Genomic DNA, 22,567 nt, shown 5'->3' with positions numbered 1-22,567 from the left:
CACAACGAGACAATACCGGGTCCACGGGGGCTCGCTAATCCAGCGGCAGGAATCAGGACAAGAACCAGGGGCTGGGAGCTCAAGCCAGACACATGCAACATTAGGTATAAAATAACAGTGAAGGGGAGTCACCACTGAAGCGAACTGCGAGTTTCTCCACCTCTTGCTGGCCGCCCAGCTGCAAGATTCGCGTTGGCCAAACCCTGCAGGGCTGAGCGGGCGCAGCCTGCGCCGCCGCCCACGAGGTCGGACTCCGAGAGCAGATGGTCCCCGCTGGCCGGCCGGCAGCGCTGGAGCATGAGGGCTGGGCTAGGTGCTGTGGGGTCCCCGCCGCCGCAGGCCGCAAGGGGGAGCCGGGTCTGCGCAGGGGCGGCCGGCCGGCTCCGGGCTGCTGGGCACAGGCTCAGACACATTCCGCAGCGCTCCCCGCGGTGCGCGCCCCAAGGGCCGCGCGCCAACCGCCGGGGCCTAAGCAGCAAGAGGGAGCGCGCGGCGGACACGCGCAGCCGTAGGAAGTGAGTATTGTAGGCTGGGGGTCTCCCCAGAGACACACCGCGGGGGGAGGGGCTACTTGGCCGCGCGCCAATGGGGGTCTAGTTTGTCACCACCCCTTCTTAGGCTCCCCCCCCCGCCACGGTGCGTTCCCCCTCCCCTCTACGCGCTGACGTCGTCGCGTCTCGTTCTCTCGGCGGCTGGAAGCGGCGGCGGCAGGTGACGGTGGCTCGGGCGGCTGTTTGCTCGTCGCTCAGCGGTGAAGGCACGGAGCAGCGCGAGCCGGGCCCGCGGGTGAGTCCGTGACGCCGCCGCGTTCTAGATCCCGCCGCTCGGGCGCTTGCGCGCGCCCGCGGGGGGAGAGTCGGGGGGTTCCGCTAACCCACCCCGCGGGCTCCTCACAGCGGCTCCCACTGGGGCCTCCCCGCCCCGGGGGCTGGGGCGGATGCCGGGGCCGCCGTGCGGGGCCCTGGACAAAAGGCCACAGAGCCCCCGGGGTGGGGTGGGGCGGGGGGTAACTGCCTACGGAGAAGCAGGAGCCCGCCCGCCCCTCACTCGGAGCGGGGCCCGCACCGCTTTGCCGGATAGGAGCGGGGCGGGCAAAGCCCCTGGCAACCACCCACCCGGGGGAATCGGGCTGCGTTGTTTGGCAACTGCGTAACCCCTCGGTCACGTGACGCCGGTGTCCTTCCCCTTCCCCCTTGGAACTGTGCTAATTTATCCCCCTCGCCCCCTTCCGAGCTCAGCCCACGGGTGGGGGTGGGGGCGGGGGCGGGGGCAGCGCATCGGGGAAACTTGACCCCATTGAACATTTTATTTAAAAAAAAAAATTGTAAACTATCAAACTCGCAGTAAATTTATAATTTATACACGGGCTTTGAAAACCCTCTGGGGAGGGACCTGTGCCTCCTGACAGGTGGGAAGCCCAGGGTGGGGTGTGATGTAACTAGGCTTGGGAGAAATTTTTTGTTGTTGTTGTTTTATGATTTGCACGGATAATACCCAGATCTATTTTTCTGCATATTTTATTGATTTAAATTTTCATGGTTGTGGGAAATTATAGGTAGTCAGACGGGTTCAGACAATTGTTTAGTGACAGTAGACACTGAGATTCAAGAAGTTACGTTTTTATAACTTAAAACACAAATTGTCAACATCACATGTCAAAACATAAAACCTAAATGTTCTCAAATCAAGCTCTAAGAAGGTCTCAAGCAGCATTTTTCTCATTTTGTCTCTGTAAATTTCAGTTATCATGGATGGAACTATTTTTCATGGGTTTATGTGTATGGTGAAATTGATGTTTACCAACATTTACTGATAAAAATCTTACTTCCAAGCTTAGATATAAGTAATATCCAGACATTTGAGAAATAGCTGATCATCTTTCATCCGAATCTTGCATTCATATGTCTTTTGATGACTTCACACAGGATTATTTTGCTTTGTTTTAGGTATTTGTAGTGTTTTCCACAGTTTCTTCTGTGGTTGGCAGAATTGACTTGCAAATATTAAAATATATCTAAGTTTCAATACTCTAGACCAGAGGTCCTCAAACTGTGGGGTGTGTCCCCATAGGGAGGCACGGAGGAATGTTGGGGGGGAGGGGAGAAGGGAGAGGGCATGGCTGCTCCTCAGAGCAAAGGGACTGCGTAAGTGTGAAGTATTAATTTTTAATATCTTTTAAATAATGCTGTGCAGTATTTTGTCTATCCTGTTTTCAAAATGTCATCTCTGTAGCTTGTAACTTCCATTATTGTAATAAAAAACTGAGCTAGGAAATTATATCAAAATGCTTAAGGTACTTTAGGAGGTCTAAAAAGGGGGCACCCAAAAACTTTTAGTGAAAATGCTTTTTTTGGTAACTAATAGTTTGGGCCCTGGGATTTCCTTGCATTGTTTTTAGCGAGTTTAAATGGAAGATGAAAATAGATCTGTGGCCCAGTTTTTGGTACAAAGAACCATTAGCTTCTCCACTGAAACTAATAGACTACTAGGAATATCTGGTAAATATAATTTTTATCTAAGAGCAACAGATAGTAACCTATATTGGCATGATCTAACAAATTGAAAGTGTTTTTAGTTCACAATAAAAATGATAAAATGTTTACTCTTTGACTGAATCTCATGGTAATCTTCCTATTTTGCGGACTGTAAATGTTGTAGTTTATTTGCTTGTCTGCTAAAACAAATTCCAGAATATTTAGTAATCGTTAGGAGGAATAAGGTACAGAATTTATTTTTGTGTTTCTCAAATTTGATATCTTAAAGGAAATATTGCAATCAAATACAAGTTTGAAAACAAAAGCACAGATGCAGCAGTCAAGTGTTGACAGTTTGTTTAAAACTGGTCTTTGGAACTGCTCTTGGTCAAAATGAGAGTAAATCTGACTTTTATTTATTGATAATTTTGCAGCAATTTACTCTACAATCTGTTGGACAGAAGTAAATTGCTAACAATTACAGTAGTCATAAGAAATAAAAAATGCTACTCTGACTCTATTGATATGGTGCAGAATCTGTGCTGAATGAAGGAAGGAAATTGTGCCCATTTTTTAACAAATGTGTAAATCAATTGATGAAATATGATTTAACTTGCATCTTCAAATTATGCAGCATCAATTTAGCTGTAATCGAACGGTCAGTTACCAAGATGGAACTGCAGAATTTTCAAAGCGTACAGGAACAATTGACTTCTAGAATTGGTGGTAGAAAGCCAACTTAACAGAATCATACTCTTTCTCTGCTGTGCATTTTAATCAAAGTTATAAAGGTGTTGCTGTATCCAGCACCTGTCTTTATGCAGCAGTGGTAATTTGGGGCCCGAACCTGCTTCCACGGACATCACTGGCAAAATTCCTGTTGGAGTTAATGAATATTATATTGTTTTAGTTATGAATGGTGAATCAAAGTTTAGATATATTAGAAATAAGTCCATAGTGGGACTATTAAATTTGGCAGTTTATCCTTTATTAGAAATAATCTTCAACTATGTTAAGGGCTGTTCTAAAGAGGACTGTGTTCAATTGTTCTCCATGTTCACTGAAGGTAGGATAAGAAGTAACTGGCTTAATCTGCAACAAGGCAGAGTTAGATTAGATATTAGGGAAAACTTTCTACCTATAAAGGCAGTTAAGATCTGGAATAGGCTTCCAAGGGAGGTTATGGAAACCTCATCATTGGAGGTTTTCATGAACAGGTTGGACAGTCACCTGTCAGGGTGGTCTAGGTTTACTTTGGTCCTGCCTGAGTACAGGGAGCTAGACTTGATCACTTCTTGAGGACCCTTCCAGCTCGACGTTCCTATGATCCTGTGAAATTGAAACTTCTGTAACGCATCTGTCCTAACTGGGCTTAGAATTCAGGTTCCAGTTGTAGCAGAATAAGAGGAGGAAAACTTTTATTTTTAACATCTCTTCACCAGTTTTGATAAAAATGTTTGACCATTTTATACTAATTTTTTTCCCAGTGATACAGTAGTGAATGGATATATCTGCTAACTAAACATCAGCCCTTTTTATTAACTGATCATGGAATGCATAAAAGGACTCTATCAACTTGAAATCTAATCACATAATTTATATATCTATATCTATCTATAGATATAGATATATAAAATCTTTCTAATCACTAATATATATACATATATTTTAAATCTTTCCCACTGCTTTGCATTCACGCAAACATGGGAAAGTTACTGGTTATATGGGGGAGACAGTGAAACTGTCTGTCACAGTGTGCTGTCAAATGCACAAAGAAGACAAACTAATTTCAGTTATAGTAATATCATGTGTTAATTGTAGCAATGGCAGGTAACAAATTTTCAGACGGAAGTATAATTTTCATTTTTTAAGTTGGAGTATCTTAAAAAAATTCTGCAATTTTTGTAACTGCTTCATGAGTATTAAGCAGAGGCACTATTCAGACAGGGGTTTGTTTGACTTCTTTTGAGTCAGGGAGCCTAATGAAAAATTCTAAAATTGGCTTTTGGTAGAGCCAGCTGTATTTACACAAGAAAAGTTTATATGTATCTTAAATTACATTTATTGACAAGTTATTGAATGAGGATTTCATATCTTTTTAAGCATACAGGGGCAATCTTAATTTCATGAATTAATGTCTTAATTGCATTAATTATTTCAGAGTACTCTGTGTAGTGGTACAGTACTCACAAGGTTGGCAGTACTGTTTAGTACAAGGCTTTAAACAGCCACTAGCCTTTGGCAAGCAGGAAGCTTTTGTGCTATCTGCTTTTGCAAAATATAAGCTTCTATCTGGCCCTTATGACTGTGAAGATCACCTTCCAAATATGAACAAAGTAGAAACTGAAAGCTCTGTCTTCCTAAATCCGCAGATTTTTAGTTCCTCTATTGCTGTTCAGAACTCCAAAGCAGCATCCAAGCAAAAACTGACCAGAGCATTCCCGGTCTTCACTGCTGTTAGAGAGTACTCTGTGGGCAGCAGTTAAACTGACAAGAATAATCAATTTTCTTCTGTTTCAATTTGGGAAAAGCTCTGAGCAGTAGAGGAGGGTGCCAAAATCAGATGCAGGGGGGGATGATGGTTTTGTTGGGAGAACCCCACCATCACTCTTGCAACAACCAGAGGGGCTTTGAAGGATGCAGGAGACACCTGCTAGCCAGACACTTCAAAAGATGGAACCCCTGAGTATAGACCATGGACATCAGTTTGGTAGAAATCCCAGCACCTTTCACTTTCACAGCAGCTGGTGTGGGATGTGGCTGTCACCTGGATGTTGCTCCTGGCCATTGGAGCTGCTCCTCTAGTTTAATAATTTGGCTGTTAGGTGTTGAATAAATGTTTCAGCCCCTGTGTGTGAGATGATTGGTGAATGAAACGAGGTTTTATGTGTGTAATGTGAGAGTTGGGTGTGGTACAGGTGGGGAAGAGAATGTTAGGTGCATAGGGTGAGAAATTACTTTAAAATATACAGAAATTCAGAGCAGGGGCAGTTTGGGGAAGGGTGCAGGTTTCAGCCCAGGGATCTTTCATCCTGGCTAGGTAAATTTTTCAAGTCTTGCTTAATGTAGAAATAACAGTTTAATGAAATGTAGAAGTTTCCTGAAGTCAGTTTCTGAAGTAATTCATTTTAAAGGTACAGAGCAGTTAAAAAGCTGCTTTACCTTAACCTTATAATTATATCCCCGATGAGATTTTTTTTTTTTTTTTTAGGGATAATTACACTCACAGAGCATACTCTTTTGAAAAGGACTCATTCAGAATTGAAAGACCTGACTTATTTTCCTTCTCCCCACTCCACAGTTAATTAATTTGGGTTATGATGTGTATCATCACCTCTGACAGTGGATTCGGAAAAGGGTTAGACAAAAAGCTTCTTTAAATGAGATGTAGCAGCCGTAATTCAATGCCAGCTTCTGAAAGGTGATAGATCAACACCATACCCAGGGCCTTGAGCTTTGTTACAACTGACTCTTTGGTCACAGTAAACCCAATATCTTGTCTGTTGGGCTGCTTAAGGAGGAGCTGAAATTTTAACACTGTTGCAACTCTTCTTTTTGGAAGCTAATGGGTGGAGGAGGTGGGGGGATGACCAGAGACACTGAAAACAACCTTTGCCTTTAAAAGGGTGTGAGGACATATGTTGAGGCCTGTTGATCTTGGCAATATTCCTTAGGAATAATTTCTAAAATGTCCCATACTCAGCTGTAGCCAGATAATAACTTTAGTATGGCCATTTATTACTCAAACACGTTAACTAAAAAGTCATCTAAACATTTACAGTCTGCTGTTATCAATGATGTATGTTCTACAATTATGCTAAGTATTCAGCTCTCTCTCGGGGACCTATCACTTTTTAACTTCACTCTGCTGCATACATATGAGTCAGATCTGGGCACTAAAATTTCACTGAAATAGCTCTTTTCTTGAGTGAATGGAAACATATGACACTTCCTCACGTTCACTTTAAAATGAACCTCAGATGTAATACATGATGCAGAGGAGGAATGTATAACTCATAGGCATAGGTAAGGCAACGGTTTAGTCAGGGTATTTTTAGTAAAAGTCATGGAGAGGTCATGGGCAATAAACAAAAATTCACAGCCCGCAACCTATCCATGACTTATACTAAAAATACCGATGATTAAATTTGGGAGCGGGCAACCAAGGCCAGCAGCACCAGCTGCCGGGGCCAGCGGACCACAGCTGCTCCAGCTGGTCAGCTGAGGACTGCTGCCCGAGGCCATGGCTGCTTTGGCTGGCCGGGAACCGCTGTTGCTCCAGCCGGCTGGCCAGGGACCAGTGCCCAGAATTGCGGCTGCTCCAGCCAGCTGCCCGGGGACCGCTGCCGTGACCGCCGGAGCAGCGGCTGATGTGGCTGTCCTGGGGGCCAGCTGCTTTGGCACCCCTGAGGTCAGCCACACTGGCCCCTGCGGAAGTCCCAGAGGTTGCGAAAAGTCACGGAATCCATGACTTCCACGAGCTCTGTGACAGACACGGAGCCCTACTCATAGGACTGGTAATGCTTTAGAGCACGAGTAAAGCTGTGTATATGCTGCCACTTTCAGCGCTAAAACTTTTGTCGTTCAGGGGTGTGAAAAAACACATCCCTAAGCAACAAAAGTTTTAGCGCTGAAAAGCGCCAGTATAGACAGTGTGATAAAGCTACCACTGCTCGTTCTGCGTTTTTTAAATCTCCGGGAGAGCTCTCCCCTGGCGATAGTGTGTCTATATTGCCCACATTACATCACTGCCGTGGCCGCGCTGTAACATGGGTAGTGTAGCCATACACTAAGAGTTATCAACTATTTCCATATTTCATCTCCCTTTTTTAATAGTAAGACCTCTCTTGATCCCAGTTAGGGCATGGGAACAATGTGATCTTGACACCTTGGTATCATTTTGTGACCTCGGGGGGGGTTGCAGATCCCTGCTTTAGAGTTATTAGAGTCACTGCTTCAGTTCCAGCTTTTATCATTAGTAAGACAGTTATTACCATCTGATGGCTATTTGCAATGTGTGATTTGTTCAGCAGAAACTAGACTGACACTAATTCATGTCACACAAGCCAAAGTGTATCATGACTGGCATTAACTGGTACCCTTGGCACTTTGAAGGAGGCATTTGACTAAATGGTTATGGAAACTGAATTACCTTCTCATCCTCTCTCACAAAATGCATACATGCAATTTATTATGAATGAATCCCAAAACATTTTATGAATGTTAAAGCCCCTCTGCCTTCCCAAACTCCCTGAGTTTAAGAAGGGACTTGTGATTGAGCACACAACTTCCTAGAATTATGCAATGTGTCGAAAGGCTTGGGAAGTAGAGAGAGTACTATTAGGTATGAACATAGTTGCTCTTGTTTCTCCACTGCTTGCCAGTACATAGGAAGCAGCAGTCTTAAGAATCACTGTTCACCCGCAGTTACCTACTTCTTGTATATCAATGCAATTGCCTTTATAAATACCTTAGAAAGTGAGGTAGGTTTGTTGAAGTTTGATATCATAAAAGTGGATGACAAAATGCAGGCAGAAATTGGGGATTTTAAAACAAGACAACCACCTGTTTGAAAACTGTATTTCTAGATGTTGAAAATATCCTGCATAAAATGGTAAAAGAGGGTGGTATTCTTCTGTTTGCTGGAATGAGAACATAACACTGTATTTTGTTTGCTATTAGACTGCTAAATGAAAGGGAACTCTGTTCAGTGTTGCTCTAATAATGATGTTTTCTTTTCCTCAACTTGCAGAGAAGTTGAAACGCTAGTAGTGTTCCCTTGTGCAGAGCAGAAGAATGAGCCAACAGTGGAAAAGAGTACACTATATTCTGATTGGATACATTTGAAGAGGATAGTTTTAGTCTTGTGGCATGCTTCAGCAGGAACCATACTAAAAAAGAAGTAAGCTCAACATCATTGTTTTATTATGTTAATTGACTTGCATTTATCAGTTATTTAAAGAGATACTGAGTTGAGGTTCAAAATCTGGCCTTTACTATTAACAAAAATAATTATCTACTTGGATAAATCCAGTTTCTCTCTTTGAAGGGACCCACAATGCCTGAAGGCTTTTTATCTAGATCTCCTGCATCACCTGTTCCAAGTTTTGAGTGCTAATGAGGACACTTCCAGACATACAATTTCACACATTCTTTGGCTGTATGTATGATTTAATGATAATACATTCCTATAAAAATAGGGGATAACAGGGACAGATGTCTGGCAGAAGTGTGGGTTGGGTCCATCTTAAGTGGTTTATTGCATTTCAACATGCATTGTTTAATGTGGTTCAAATGCCCAGTGTTCTTTGAGCATTCTTTTCACACCTGAATTTTTGGTCCAAATGTTTCAGATAGTTCATTTCAAAGACCGCTTTTTAAAATAAAACTGTGTATATTTTAGGCTGCTTTTTGCAACAGTGGTAAGAAACATAATTTTTCCCGTTTATCAGCCATTTTAAAAAGTGAAAATAGAGCTTAAGCAATTAGAGATAAAGGCAGTCCTACAGATTGACCCCAATTAGTTGTTGATCAAACTTCAAAATAAAAAAAATTACCATTGGGCTAAGAACAAACATGGGAAATTTCAGCCCAGAGTAAGCTATCCTTTACTTATATGAGCACCTGAAAGTAAGCTTGGAATGAAAGTGCCTTCTGAACCATAACTTGACCATTGCTACTGTGGTCTCTAAATATTTTTTCCTCCTTTTGAAGTGCCATTAACTAATTTTAAAAACAAATATTTTTTGTTTGTCCTACTGGATCTGATTAATCAAGTAAACCCGTAGAACATGATTATTAAAGAAAAAACATTAATGATAGGATCTTCTAAAAATGACATGTTTAGATGGTGTTGGTTTTATTGAATTTAAATGTTGTGGGGCCTAATTTGTGCATATGCAACTCCAGTTGGCCTCAGCTGTTATAGGAACCAAGAAGCTGATTGGGCCTCTGGAGAAATGGATTAAACCTTCAGCCTTGTTAATTTAAAAAACAGTTTTTTATCCCTCTAAGTTATGGAATAACAGTGCTTGTTTGAATTTTGAGATAAGATTGTCATGCCCTAGCTACCTGAAATCATTCCCCCCCCAAATAATTGTCTTCCTCTTTTAGCTCAAGCCAAGTGAATAAGCAAAAAGTCCTAGATAAGCCAGTTCCACACTCGCAAGTCAAGAAGCAGAATTTGATTAGTTTGGCAATCTCTTCTAGAGATTACACACATCTGTGTAAACTAGGAATGTCTCAGTTTCTCTCCTGAGAGCCAGCATTCCAAGACTGAAGGCAAATCTAGCTTCCCCCCACTCCACCCCACATGCTTTCACGTGGCAAATTGGAAGTAACATAGGTTTAATGTTAGCTATAAATTAACTCATTTGAACCATTGATCAGAGTTTCTAAGTGCTAATGCTCTTTGCATTGCTATTATAAATAGTGGGAACTTTGAATCTCCTGCCATTAGAGGTTACCAGTAAGTGCAATTTGTGGCACCAGAATTTGTGATTTTTCCAATACCAGCTGCATTCATGCTTAGCATTTGGCAGTCTCAGCTTTCTCTGAGGTGTTAATCAGGTGTGATATGAAACTTGTATAGAAAATTATTTATAAACAAAGGATGTTTAACTTCCTCCACTCCTCTAAAGAGAGGACAATTTTAAAAAGAGCATTCAGAAGGAAGTCTCTTGTAAAACTAGTGGGGAAATAGGTAAAGATTCTTAACAGTCTTTCTGAACAGTAATACACCATTATGGAAGCTGCTGTTCCTGCTCTCCTCTTCAACTGTTGGCATATGGTAATCAGTAAAGATTTTTCTTTCAATTACTTCCCTGGGAAATACCAGCTCCATTACATCCTGTGGGTATTCTGAGAAATCAGTAGCTTGTATCCCTCTGTAATAAACTCTCAAGCACAAACACTAACTTGAATCTAAACAAATTCTATTCCAAAACATAACTTCAAAAGTCTGAGAAAGCTACAAAGAAAGCTAATTGGAGGAAAATCTGTAACACAACTGGTATAGTATCTTCTCAGATCATTCTAGGGTGAATCACTCAATTTGGCATATATTTCTGTGCAGAAAGACAATTGCCAGATGGTAATTCTATTTCTGCATTTTGGCATGGCAATTCAGACACTATTACAAAGATTCCATTAATCTTTCCTCTTAGTTATTGATCTTGCCTAAGGGAGGGGGAAATTCTCAGATAAGAAACTGACATATAGGCGGGCACAGTTATCCACATGATCTCCTAAGTGCTCAAGTTGTGGTGCTTTTAGCACGCATAAATTGATGACCAGGAAGTGGTTTGAAGAGATTAGTGTCTGTCATTCAGAAGAAAATTATGACGATTGTACCCAACTATGTTACCTAGCAGATAGGGAATGCACTAAAATAAAAGGCCTGAGATGCTGCTACATACCTAATCCTTTTAAAATTCTTATCTGTGTCTGAGTTCCTCAGGGATTGCACAGCCTCTGGGGAAGAAGAGTTTCTTGGTTCCTGAAGGAGCCGAGTCCCAGGTAGTTTGATAAATTTCCTCAAGATAAACAATCTTGCTGTATTAGGAGGAAGATCGTGTTGAATTAGGATTCTCCCAAAGAGAGCACTTGAGATTCCACAACAGAATGAACGGGAAAGATCCCTTTATTCGTGTTCTCACCAATATTATTTTAACCCTTCAGGTAGTTTTTTTGGACTCATGGAAGCTATCTGAAGGACCCTATCTAAAACTAGAAAGAGAGGTTTGATCTTCAGATTTGTATTGTCATGTAGCCTGCTTTGTGTCCTTAGTTTCCTTTTTCCTTTGAATTCTGTAGGGGATAAATAATGCCTAACAGCCTTTAGGCCTTTAACAGTTCTTTCCCCTTCTAATCTCACACAGCTTTCAAACTGGGTTCTCTCCCCCTCCCCCCCTGAAAATTCCTTAACATTAACTTTCTGAAATTTTCAAACCTTTGGGGTGTTTGGTTCTGAAAAAGAAACATTGCTCCAAGAGAGAGAGGGTCTGGTAGGCAGCAGTCTGTATATTGTAAAGAGGACTAGTATCAACCCTGAGGCAGCTAATACCTTGTTCGGAGGAGGGAAGATATTTTAAAGAACAGTTTTACTTTGAGAACACCTACCAAAGATGGTAGGCTGGAGAGGCAAAGTAGAAACTGATAGTTACCCACTTGGGAAGGGAGGGTGGTACCTCCGGCAAGAAGGAGCTGGAATGGTATCTGTTGCAAGCCTAAATCTAGAGTTAATATGGTTGCCAATACGTGTCACTGCTAGCTACAGCCATGTCTGGTAGGAATTATGATGCAGGTTCTCTCTGAGCACTCTACAACACTGGTTCTCAGCCAGAGGTACGCATACCCAGGGGGGTATGTAGAGGTCTTCCAGGGGGTACATCAACTCATCTAGATATTTACCTAGTTTTACACTAGGCTACATAAAAAGCACTAGCGAAGTCAGTACTGCCTAAAATTTCATATAGACAATGATTTGTTTATACTGCTCTATATACTATACATTGAAATTTAAGTACAATATTTATATTCCAATTGATTTATTTTATAATTATATGATAAAAATGAGAAAGGAAGCAATTTTTAAGTACTGGTGTGTTGTGACACTTGTATTTTTATGTCTTTTGTAAGTGAGTAGTTTTTAAAGTGAGGTGTAATTTGGGATTATGCAAGACAAATCAGACTCTTGAAAGGGTTGGGGTACAGAAGTCTGAAAAGGTTGAAAGCCACTGCTCTACAACACTCACCATTCATCACAAAGTTACTTCTTTTGCCTGGGTGCCTAGCTGACTCTTGAGGGCTATTAGATGAGAGGAAGGAAGGAAGGAAAGTCCCTTATGAGAACATCCCATAGAGTGCTGTGGGGGTGGGAGAAGGCTGCTGAATAGGTATTTCCATCTTCTATACTCCTTAGTTGATGCTCACCAGCATTATTAAGACAAGCCCTATAAGTTGCTTCATGTAGGTGCCTACAGGCAGAGCACTTCTTGAGGATTTTCTGTCACGAAAGCAAGATTTACAAACTTTCAGCTTCTGTTCATTTCTTGAAGAGGCCTACAAACAGCTGGCTGACTGAATGCACTCAAGCAGAGTATGCAGGAAAGAAAATTCCTTATTGATTAGCTAACACCCTGCCTGGGAGCACAGAAGGAACTGCAAACCAATTAGTCTGAACTGGCATACTAAAACTGAAATAGACAACAAGGTTGGGATGCTGAACTTGGTATTTGGAAGCCATTGTTTTTGTTAATGTCCCTGAACTAGGGAGCAGAATGCTATAATCTTTCCTAAAGGTATGCACCTATAAAACTTAAATATTTTAAAATGTTCAGTTTGTTTCATATCTGATTGTCTGAAAGTTTAACTTCATGGAAGGCTTTTATTTCTTCTGTGGTTAGTATTGTCTTAGGTGAGTTAAGGTACTGATTTGGCTTAACACTTATAACCTGACTTAAATCTATTTCTGATTCTTTGTAGGATGGCTGGCTGTGGTGAAATTGATCACTCGATCAACATGCTTCCCACTAACAGGAAGACAAATGAGTCGTGTTCCAATACAACACCTTCCCTGACAGTCCCTGAATGTGCTATCTGTCTGCAAACGTGTGTCCACCCAGTGAGTCTGCCTTGTAAACATGTTTTCTGCTATCTGTGTGTGAAGGGAGCTTCCTGGCTTGGAAAACGATGTGCACTGTGTCGGCAAGAGATTCCTGAGGACTTTCTTGACAAGCCAACCTTACTATCGCCAGAGGAACTCAAAGTGGCGAGCAGAGGCAATGGGGAATATGCTTGGTACTATGAAGGTAGAAATGGTTGGTGGCAATATGATGAACGTACCAGTAGGGAGCTGGAAGATGCCTTTTCCAAAGGTAAAAAGAGTACTGAAATGTTAATTGCTGGGTTTTTGTATGTAGCAGATCTCGAAAACATGGTTCAGTATAGGAGAAATGAGCATGGACGTCGCAGGAAAATAAAACGGGACATAATAGATATACCAAAGAAGGGAGTGGCCGGGCTTAGGTTGGACTGTGATTCTAACACTGTCAATCTAGGAAGAGAGAGCTCTGCTGATGGCGCAGACAGTACATCGGCTCTGGGGGCTGCTGCTGCGCAGCCTCTAGCATCCGTTTCTGCTAGACCCCTAACTTCACTAGATGGTCAGCTGACGAGTCCTGCAACGCCATCACCTGATGCAAGCACTTCTTTAGAGAACTCTTTTGCCCACTTACAAATAAACGGAGACAACATGGCTGAAAGAAGTCATAGGGGAGAGGGAGAGGAAGACCATGAGTCATCGTCTTCTGGTAGGGTGCCAGCCCCTGATACCTCCGTTGAGGAAACCGAATCGGATGATAGCAGCGATAGTGAGGATGTGTATGCTCAACTTCAGCAACACACGTCCTCTGCCCAGCAAAGACACTTGAATGCGAATGCAAACCAATCAGTAATAGAGAGACCAGTGGCAGGGGGTGGGGCAGTAAGCACCAGTGTAAGATCTAGAAGGCCTGATGGACAGTGCACGGTAACTGAAGTTTAAATTTAGAGCCATGTGTTTTAAAAACTCAGTCCAGTATCTGTAAATTTTCTGTCCATGCTGGCATTGCACTCAAACCCAGCAGTGTATTTGAAGCGGGGGCGGGGGACAGATTTGGCCTGTTAACTTAAATTCTCAACATGTCTCAGCTGGAAGACTCTTTAAATGTAAGAAACTGAGGTGTCTTGTTAATGGTTTGAAAGCTACTTAGCAATACCCAGTTTTCTTGAAAATGTCTTTTGTGTTTATTTTGTAGCATTTTACCCTGTGGAGATACTCAGTCCCTTTTTGGCCAATGTATATCCACTGTACAACTCAGATTGTCTTCATTATCTGACTGTTGCATTAAGTGTCTTACTACTTTCTGCATGGATTGATATATGAAAAAAACACTAAAGCAATGTGGGAACAGACAAGATGTTGGGTATGAGCAGGATGCTTAATTTAATGTGAGAAAATATATGTGAGTTTGGAGTTAAGATGTGTTTTATTAGACAAAGAAATCATTTTATCTTCATGCAATGGAAATGTAAAAATGCTATTAACTTTTGTTGAAAATTCTTATCTGTACACACTTCATGGCGTTTTCATTGGCTTTGCTGTCTAGTCCTTGTAGTTTGTTTTTGAGGTCTTTGTTGATCTGTCTTGTTTTTGTTACAAAATTTATAATTTAATAAAAACTACACTTTAACAATCTGTGGTGTCTTTGCATTTTGACTGAATTGTACCAAGGGGCACTTAGACAAAGGTATCATGAAGCAGGCATGCTATGCTGCCAAAAAGGGAGTTTTGGGTTGGCTTTGAGGGATCTTGAAATTCTCACTTCCCAGACCAGGTTATCATGACTGGTATGAGCACATCCTTCTGGCTGACTGAATGTTAACTGTGGTGTCAGAAGCCGTGCATTCTGACTTCAAGGCTGCTCAGTTTATTTTGCTGTTGTGATGGAGAAGTAAAGGATTGCAGGAGAAAACCACAGGTGATCTATACATGTTACATCCAGTAGTGGAGCAAGTATGTTTATCTGGATGTATTTCATCTTAGACAAGCAGCTAGTTTAAATGTTTGGTCCTGGTTGTGGCAAAGCTAAGGTATGCAAATATTAGGGAATACATTTCCACTTGTTTATATACCATTAGAAATCTAATTCTATGCTCTCAAAGGGTGGGGCATGCTTCTGAGGTTTTCGTAGATCTGGTCTACACTATAGAGTTAGGTCGACGCAAGGCAGCTTACATCAACCTAACTATGGACGTATCTACACTTAAATTTCGCTTCTGCTGACATAATTGACTCTTAGGCCAACTTAATAACTCCTCCTTGACTCTTAGCTGCTTGTGGAGATCAATGTAGTTATGTTGACACAATGTCAGTGTAGAAACTGTGTTGCTTATATTTACTGTTACTGGCTTTCAGGAGCTGTCCCACAATGCCCCACACTGATAGTGCAATCCATACAAGCACTCCTGGTGAGGACGTGCACCGCTGACACAAGGAGCAAAGTGTAGACCCACACAAAGTTTATTTTTTTCCTCCTGCTGATAATAGCCCACCTTAATTGATTAGTCTTGTTATTGTTGGTATGGCAACACCCATTTTTTTGTGTTCTCTGTGTGTATATCTTCCTGTTGTATTTTCCACTGCATGCGTCTGATGAAGTGGGTTTTACCCCACGAAAGCTTATGCCGAAATAAATTTTTTAGTCTCTAAAGTGCCACAAGTACTCCTCGTTCTTTATGCAATGTACTGTAATTACTCTAGCGGCTTTATACCAATGTAAGTTAGGTTAACATAATTTTGTAGTGTAGACATGGCCTTAGTGGGAGATGTGGCTCTACTGCTGGCCTCCGTGTCAAAAGACAGGATAAGCCTTTTCCCACTATGGCTTCAGAAAAGCTTACAATAGTTCGAGCTGACTTGAGCTCGTAAGTATTGCATTTGCTTTTAATTTTCAAAATTCATTAAGAAACCACTTCAGTTAATTCAATCCAGTCTTTGGTCGGAGGGAAAGGACATGGCCATATTTGCAATAAAAATGTACAAACTAAGACATAAGAAAGCATCTATTAACATGTGTCTCAGCTTCTTAATGTAAGTCATTGGAAAACAACACTTCATATACAGTTATGATAGCAATATGATACCTGAATTGTACAGAAATTGGGTACAACACTTAAAATCCTCAGCTGAAAGGTGTGGTTTTTATTCTCTAGGACTTCAGTTCTTTGAATGTAATGAGGTCCATTCTGATTTAGAATTTTTCCATAAGATTGAAGCCCACATATTCAAATCCTCCTGTTTTTCTGTAAGCCCTAATTGAAGTGCACACCTGTGAGGGAAAGAAATCCAAAGACCATGCAGGTCTCTATTGCATTGTCTGGCTTCTGTTTAGGAAACTGAAGTAGAACATGAAACAAAGGAGAAATTGACCTCCCGTAGAAACTAATTTGCTCTACATTCTTCTCCATACCAAAAATTGATGGATATGATTAAAATTATCTGAGCACACCGGTGAGTTGTTTCCAGAGACTGACAGAAGAGGCAGGAATTGCAAAAGGACACCTGTGGCGGAGTGGGCTGGGGAAGATGTGTATTTCTCCCCCCTTCCCCCAATTTGGGCACCACATGGCACAAAACAAGGTTCCTTGAGTCTATTCTTTTAAGGGTTATGATCTGGAGTTTTGTCAGAGGAGACAGTAAGGAGGTTTAATTTTTTCGTTGGCTTATGAACTGATCCATTTTTAATTAAGGTTGATGAAGGGGGTGCTCTGTGACTCTCGGGCCAATTGCCTGGAGGCATGACTGGACAAGAGATTGAAAGAGTCTCTCTGGGTAGTGTCCGTTGACTCCTTAGACACTTTTGAGGAGCGATGGGCGCTATCCAGAGTGTTCTCTGGTCAGTGTCCCCTTCTGTATCCCTGATTTTTAACTGGTGACTCCTGTTTCTGTTTGTTTGTCCTAAGAAGTCATTTGTGACCTGGGCTCAGTGGTTCCTCCCCTGCAGTTGAGGGGGGTGGATTTCCTGGCTACCACAACAAGTACCCTTTTGGAGGAAGGCTATTTCTTGCCAATTTTAGCTAAGCTGCAGCCACAATGCATCACTCTTATCTCTGACTGAGTGAATTAAGAGATTTCCACCTTGTAAGGAAAGATTGGAAAGATGCACACATGGCAATTTAGAAGGGGAGGGAGGGGAAGGACTACAACTTCTGTATGACATTGCTAACCTTAAATTTTGTGTGGGAAAGTAAATCAGAAGGGAAGCTTGGGCTATGGGAAAGACTTGTGATACCTAAGATGGTGGCTGTTACAATTCAGGACAACTGTGCCTGTGTTTCCTCTCAATGGTTCTTTGAGGGCACCCACTCTAGCTTCCTGGCTCCGATCACCTCTTTTGGACAGAGACCTGTGTTTCTCTTCCTACTGACCAGGAATTTTCCAGGCTGTACTGTTCTCAGCCTATATTGTGATATTCCCAGCAAGCCACAGAGCCTAATGAGACCACCAGCTGCACTTTGCTTTCTTGCCAGAGGCTACGAACAGCATACTGACCTGCAGTTGTAAGTTATCACATAGCTCTTTATAAAAAAGCACATTTATTCTTAAGGTGAAAGTATTCTAGAAACATTAAAAACCATAAAAGAACCCACATGCATGCTAAAAAGCTTACCAGAGGCCACCCCAACTTCACACTCAGGCTCTGGTAGGTGTCACTCCTTCAAAACCCACAACCGTGTTTCCCCGTGGTTACAAATTCATAACGATCTCGGGTTCAGAATCACCTAAGGGCAGTATTCCTTCTTGCCCACTTTTACAAGCCTACCCAGTGAAGCATCAAGCACTTAGTTGTCCTTCTCTGCTGGCTGTTTAGATACATCCCAAGGGAAGAGGGTAGAGAAATACCAAAATCTACATTGACAAAGGGCCTTAGGTGTGTGACGGGTTGGGTCACAGAAATCCCTTTGGGACTGCCACCTGATGTGCCTAGACTACCTCTGAGCCCATTTTCCCTGCCAGCTTGGGACTTCAGTACCTTGTGTTGTTTGAGCCAGGCACACTTGCCTGCTGCAAACACAGATCCAAGACTGAACCACGTCCTCCACAAGCTGCAGGCTTAACTGAAAACCGCTTAAGAAGTGCTCCTGTCACCAGCACTCAGATACCCAATGGGGTCCAAACCCCAAATAAATCCATTTTATCCTGTATGAAGCGTATAAAGGGTAAACTCATAAATTGTCCGCCCTCTATAACACTGATAGAGAGATATGCACTGCTATTTTCCCTCTCAGGTATTAATAGTTACTCTGGGTTAATAAGTTGAAAGTGATTTTATTAAATACAAAAAGTAGGATTTAAGTGGTTCCAAGTAATAACAGAACAAAGTAAATTACCAAACAAAATAAAATAAAACACACAAGTCTAAGCCTAACACAGTAGGAAACTAAATACAGGTAAATCTCACCCTCAGAGATGTTCCAATAAGCTTCTTTGACAGACTAGCCTCCTCCTAGTCTGGGTCCAGCAATCACTCACACACCCTGTAGTTAATGTCCTTTGTTCTGGTTTCTTTCAGGCATCCTTTGGGGGGGGAGGCTATCACTTGAGCTAGCTGAAGACAAAATGGAGGGGTTTCCAGGGGCTTAAAAAGACATTTTCTTGTGGGTGTGACACACACACCCCCCAGTTCCAGCCCCGTGTGTGTGCAGGGAACAGAGAGGGTTACAGCCTGGATTGGGGTTACAGGGCCCGGCTCTGCTCAGGGGTTCTGACCCCTCCTGACGGGTCCGAGCCCCTTGGGCAGCGGGGCAGTTTGGGGGAGTCTCTGCACTCCAGGCTGAGCGCCGGCCCCCCTGAATTCATCCCCTGCTTGCCCACAGGCGGCAAAGAGCCAGAGGCTCCTGCCTAGGCTGACATCCCCACACACCTCTGTTCTTCCCTGGGGCCCGCCCGCTTCCCCTCACGCACCCCAGAGCAGCGAGAGAGCTGCCAGCTCCATTCACTTGTCTCCTTCCCCTTCCTCGCCCGAGGCCCCCCTTGCTCCTCCAGCCGCGCTGCCATGCTGCGCCTCCCCTCGCTCCTCCAGCCGTGCTGTGCTGCCCCAGCGGGCCCCCCCCACGATGGCTCCTCCGGCTGTGCCGCCCCCCTCCCCCCAGGGCTCCTCTGGCCGTGCCGCCCCCTCCCCATGGCTCCTCTGGCTGTGCTGCTTCTCCTTGCCTGCAGGAGCCCAGTGCCGGCCCAGCAGGCCAAGCTTCAGAGCAGAGCGTGGGCCCCGCCCACTGGCGCCATCGTAACACCTAAGTAAGGCGCTGCTTTTGGAAAATGTGCTGAGGGGAAGCGGCTGCTTCCTCTGCACCCCCCTAGCTACGCTACTGACGACGCCACATTCTCAGGAAAGCTCAGATGTGGATTGGCGTCTTTCAAAATCCATTGTCAGCTTGAGTGTTTCTTGATTGGGCACTTACTGAGAATAGTCTTTTCTCAAGAAGCTGACCAAATACTTCATTGAGGCTACTTAAAATCAAACAAGTACATAGCCAATATTCATAACTTTGAATACAAAAATGATACATGCATACAAATAGGATGATATATTTAGTAGATCATAACCTTTTCAGAGATGTTACATGGCATATCTAGCATAAAACATATTCCAGTTATGTCATATTTACACTCAAAGCATATTTCTATAAAGCATTATGGGGTGCAAAGTGACAAGGTGTTTTAATGTCTGATTGTTAGGGACCCTGCTGCCCAGTGGATCCTCAGGAATCCAGGCTCCTCGTACTGTGCATGAGGAGAGTTAGGTGTCTAAGGAAGGGCTCCTCAGAAGCTGAGTGAGGAGCTTCCTAAGCTAGCCAGGTGTGCAATACAGAGGAAAGAGATCTTAGGGCCAAGAATTGCCAAGGTATTTAGGCCCCAGACTGACAGGCCAGAGATAGGGCCCTTCAGCAGCTTGGGATTCTCAGCAAGAACCTGCTCCTAGAGTTAGGCACTTAAGCCAGGTCGGCACCTTAGGTAGCCCATACCTTTTCTTAGGAAAAGCAAAAGCGAGCCCTCCTACAGCCTATTAGTAGGGTACTACACACCTGGCCGGGGAACACCCTGGGGTCAAATCACTGCTCTATCTGGAGGGGAACACAGGTCTCCCAAATCCCTGGGGTGTGCCCTCACCACCAAGCTATTGGCTAGGTTAGTTGGGCTTTCTCAAGCTCATCTGTTAGTGCTATTCCATTGTTTATAAATAACTATTCATTGGAGCAAGGATGTGCACCTGCATACCCTAACCACTAGACTCTCTCTGGCTTTATAGTGCAAAAATTTCAACAGGAGAGCATGGAAGGGACCCAGCCCCACCTGGTGATTAGGGCATTCACCTCTGAGAGGGGAGACCTGTGTTCAAGTCTCTGTTTCAAAACAGGCAGACGGGAGAACTCAAACCAGTGCGTAGTATGGGACACAGCCACCGACCCCAGGGCCCCTTTTGTGTGAGGTCCCATAGGTGCACTGTGAGACCTCCTACAATGACAGGCAGGGAAAGACCTAGCCTGAGAAACTTGCTAGGGATCGGAGTAGCTGGTTAGGAGTGGGGCAGCAACAGGCCTTGGGTGGCTTTGTGCCTGTGTACCAGCAGAAAGGTAAGCCCCTGTTGGGTTAGGCAGCAGCTGAATAGTGGCTTTGAGAATGTCAGTGGCCCTTAAACGTTGGGCCTTAGGCATCTATCTATGTAGCTGTGTGAATCTAGCCCAAAGTGAATTTTACAGTCTGCCATAAATTCAAAGAGCATGAAGGTGCCTATTGGCTCTTTTCGTATAGCAGAGCAATACAGCTTCCCATGAGTGAAGCCCAAAGCCACAAAGCAACTTAGGCATTGCAATGCTGTGTCAAACCTGACAGGCACTTGGGGGGGGGGGCGGAAATCACTAGACTCCACAAAGCCTTAGTAGGTGCCCAGTCTTCTTGGACAATGAATGGGGAGAGATATGTGCCTAAGAATGTGATCCACAAAAGTCACTTTCCTACCTAAACTAGCCAAGAACTGATGATGATGCCAGAGGTATTTCCTAAGCACCACTCCCATCTGGATGATAGAGAGAAGGGATTTGAACAGGCATCTCCTGCCTCTCAGAAGAACCTGCCAACGAGTGAGCTATGGGATAGTCTGATTGAGGTGAGCTTCTCTCGATATGTCCTCTTGACACCGTTCTACTTTAGATAAATGATTAGTCATTGGAGCAGGGGAACTGGACCCTCAGGCTTCCACCTCCCTAACCACAAGGTTATAGAGGCATTTTCACTCTTCTCTGGCCTCTCTCTCAATGACCCTTTTATTTATCCTAAGTGTAACAGCTTCAACAGTAGACCTTGCGGGAGCACACTGCCCTCCCCCATCAGATTGTCCCAACCCCCCCCCCCGCCCCAGCCCTGAGCCCCCTCCCAGAGCCTCCACCCCACAACCCCTCCTACACCCCTGCCCCAGGCTTAGCCCCCTCCCACACTCCAAACTCCTCGGTCCCAGCCCAGAGCCCGCATCCCCTCCCACACCTCAACCCACTGCCGCAGCCCAGTAAAAGTGAGGGAGGGTCGGGGAGAGCAAGCAACAGAGGGAGAGGGGATGGAGTGAGTGGGGAAGGGGGCCTGAGAGAAGGGGCAGGGCCTCAGAGCAGGGGGTGGGGAAAAGGTGTTTGGGTTTGTGTGTATATAACTCAGGAACAGGTCCTCTATCACACACAACACTCAGCTATATTTATAGTGACAACAATCTTAAGTTTACGACTGAAGACTAAGATCTAAGCCAGGGGTGGCCAACCTGTGGCTCCGGAGCCACATGCGGCTCTTCCGAGGTTAATATGAGGCTCCTTACCTAGGCACTGATTCTGGGGCTGGAGCTATAGATGCTAACTTTCCAATTTGCTGGGGGGTGCTCACTGCTCAATCCCCTGCTCTGCCCCCACTCCACCCCTTCCCCCAAGGCCCCTGCCCCTTCCCCTTGCATGCCCTCACTCCTCCCCCCTCCCTCCCCATAGCCTCCTGTGCACGTGAAACAGCTGATTGCAGTGGGCAGGGGGGAGTAGGCGCTGATCTGCGGGGCTGCCAGGAGGCGCTGGGGAGCAGATGTGGGGCTGCTGACGTATTACTGTGGCTCTTTGGCAATGTACATTGGTAAATTCTGGCTCCTATTCAGCCTCAGGTTGGCCACCCCTGATGTAAGCGATAGTATACAAGGATAGCAGTTGGGGACAGAAATGATTACATATAAAATTATATGTGAAGAAGCGTGTTACACATTTTAACTTAATTTTAACAGGCCAAAACGCTTGTCTAAAGCAGTTTCTCACCATGTCTTTAACCAATGTGGCTAGGATCCTACTTTCATGGATGCAAAAAAACACTGTCCTTTTTACTTCCTCAGTGAAGGATAACATGGTGTCCTTTTTGCCTTCTAGTTATATACCCAAAGTTCATTGTCTTTGCACCCTAAAGACAGAACAACCCCCTGTAGTTTAGTCTCTGGTGCATTCCCGTTCCTGTTTACTCCGTATGCATCCGAAGA

At 43.8% G+C, this 22,567-nt stretch overlaps 1 protein-coding gene across 1 annotated transcript; it reads left to right on the top strand.

Moving 5' to 3' along the window:
* The first annotated feature begins 665 nt into the window (after nucleotides 1-665).
* RNF146 (ring finger protein 146) lies at nucleotides 666-14,712 on the top strand. The gene is made up of 3 exons (XM_054023184.1): nucleotides 666-786; nucleotides 8,227-8,376; nucleotides 12,960-14,712. The coding sequence occupies exon 3, from the start codon at nucleotides 12,961-12,963 to the stop codon at nucleotides 14,017-14,019; it is 1,059 nt and encodes a 352-aa protein (XP_053879159.1). The 5' UTR covers nucleotides 666-786; nucleotides 8,227-8,376; nucleotide 12,960; the 3' UTR covers nucleotides 14,020-14,712.
* The last annotated feature ends 7,855 nt before the right edge of the window (nucleotides 14,713-22,567 follow it).

The sequence above is a fragment of the Malaclemys terrapin genome, chromosome 3, assembly GCF_027887155.1.
Source record: "Malaclemys terrapin pileata isolate rMalTer1 chromosome 3, rMalTer1.hap1, whole genome shotgun sequence".
NCBI lineage: Eukaryota > Metazoa > Chordata > Testudines > Emydidae > Malaclemys > Malaclemys terrapin.
The sequence above is the reverse complement of the archived record's forward strand: the minus strand, read 5'-3'. Positions and strand labels throughout refer to the sequence as shown.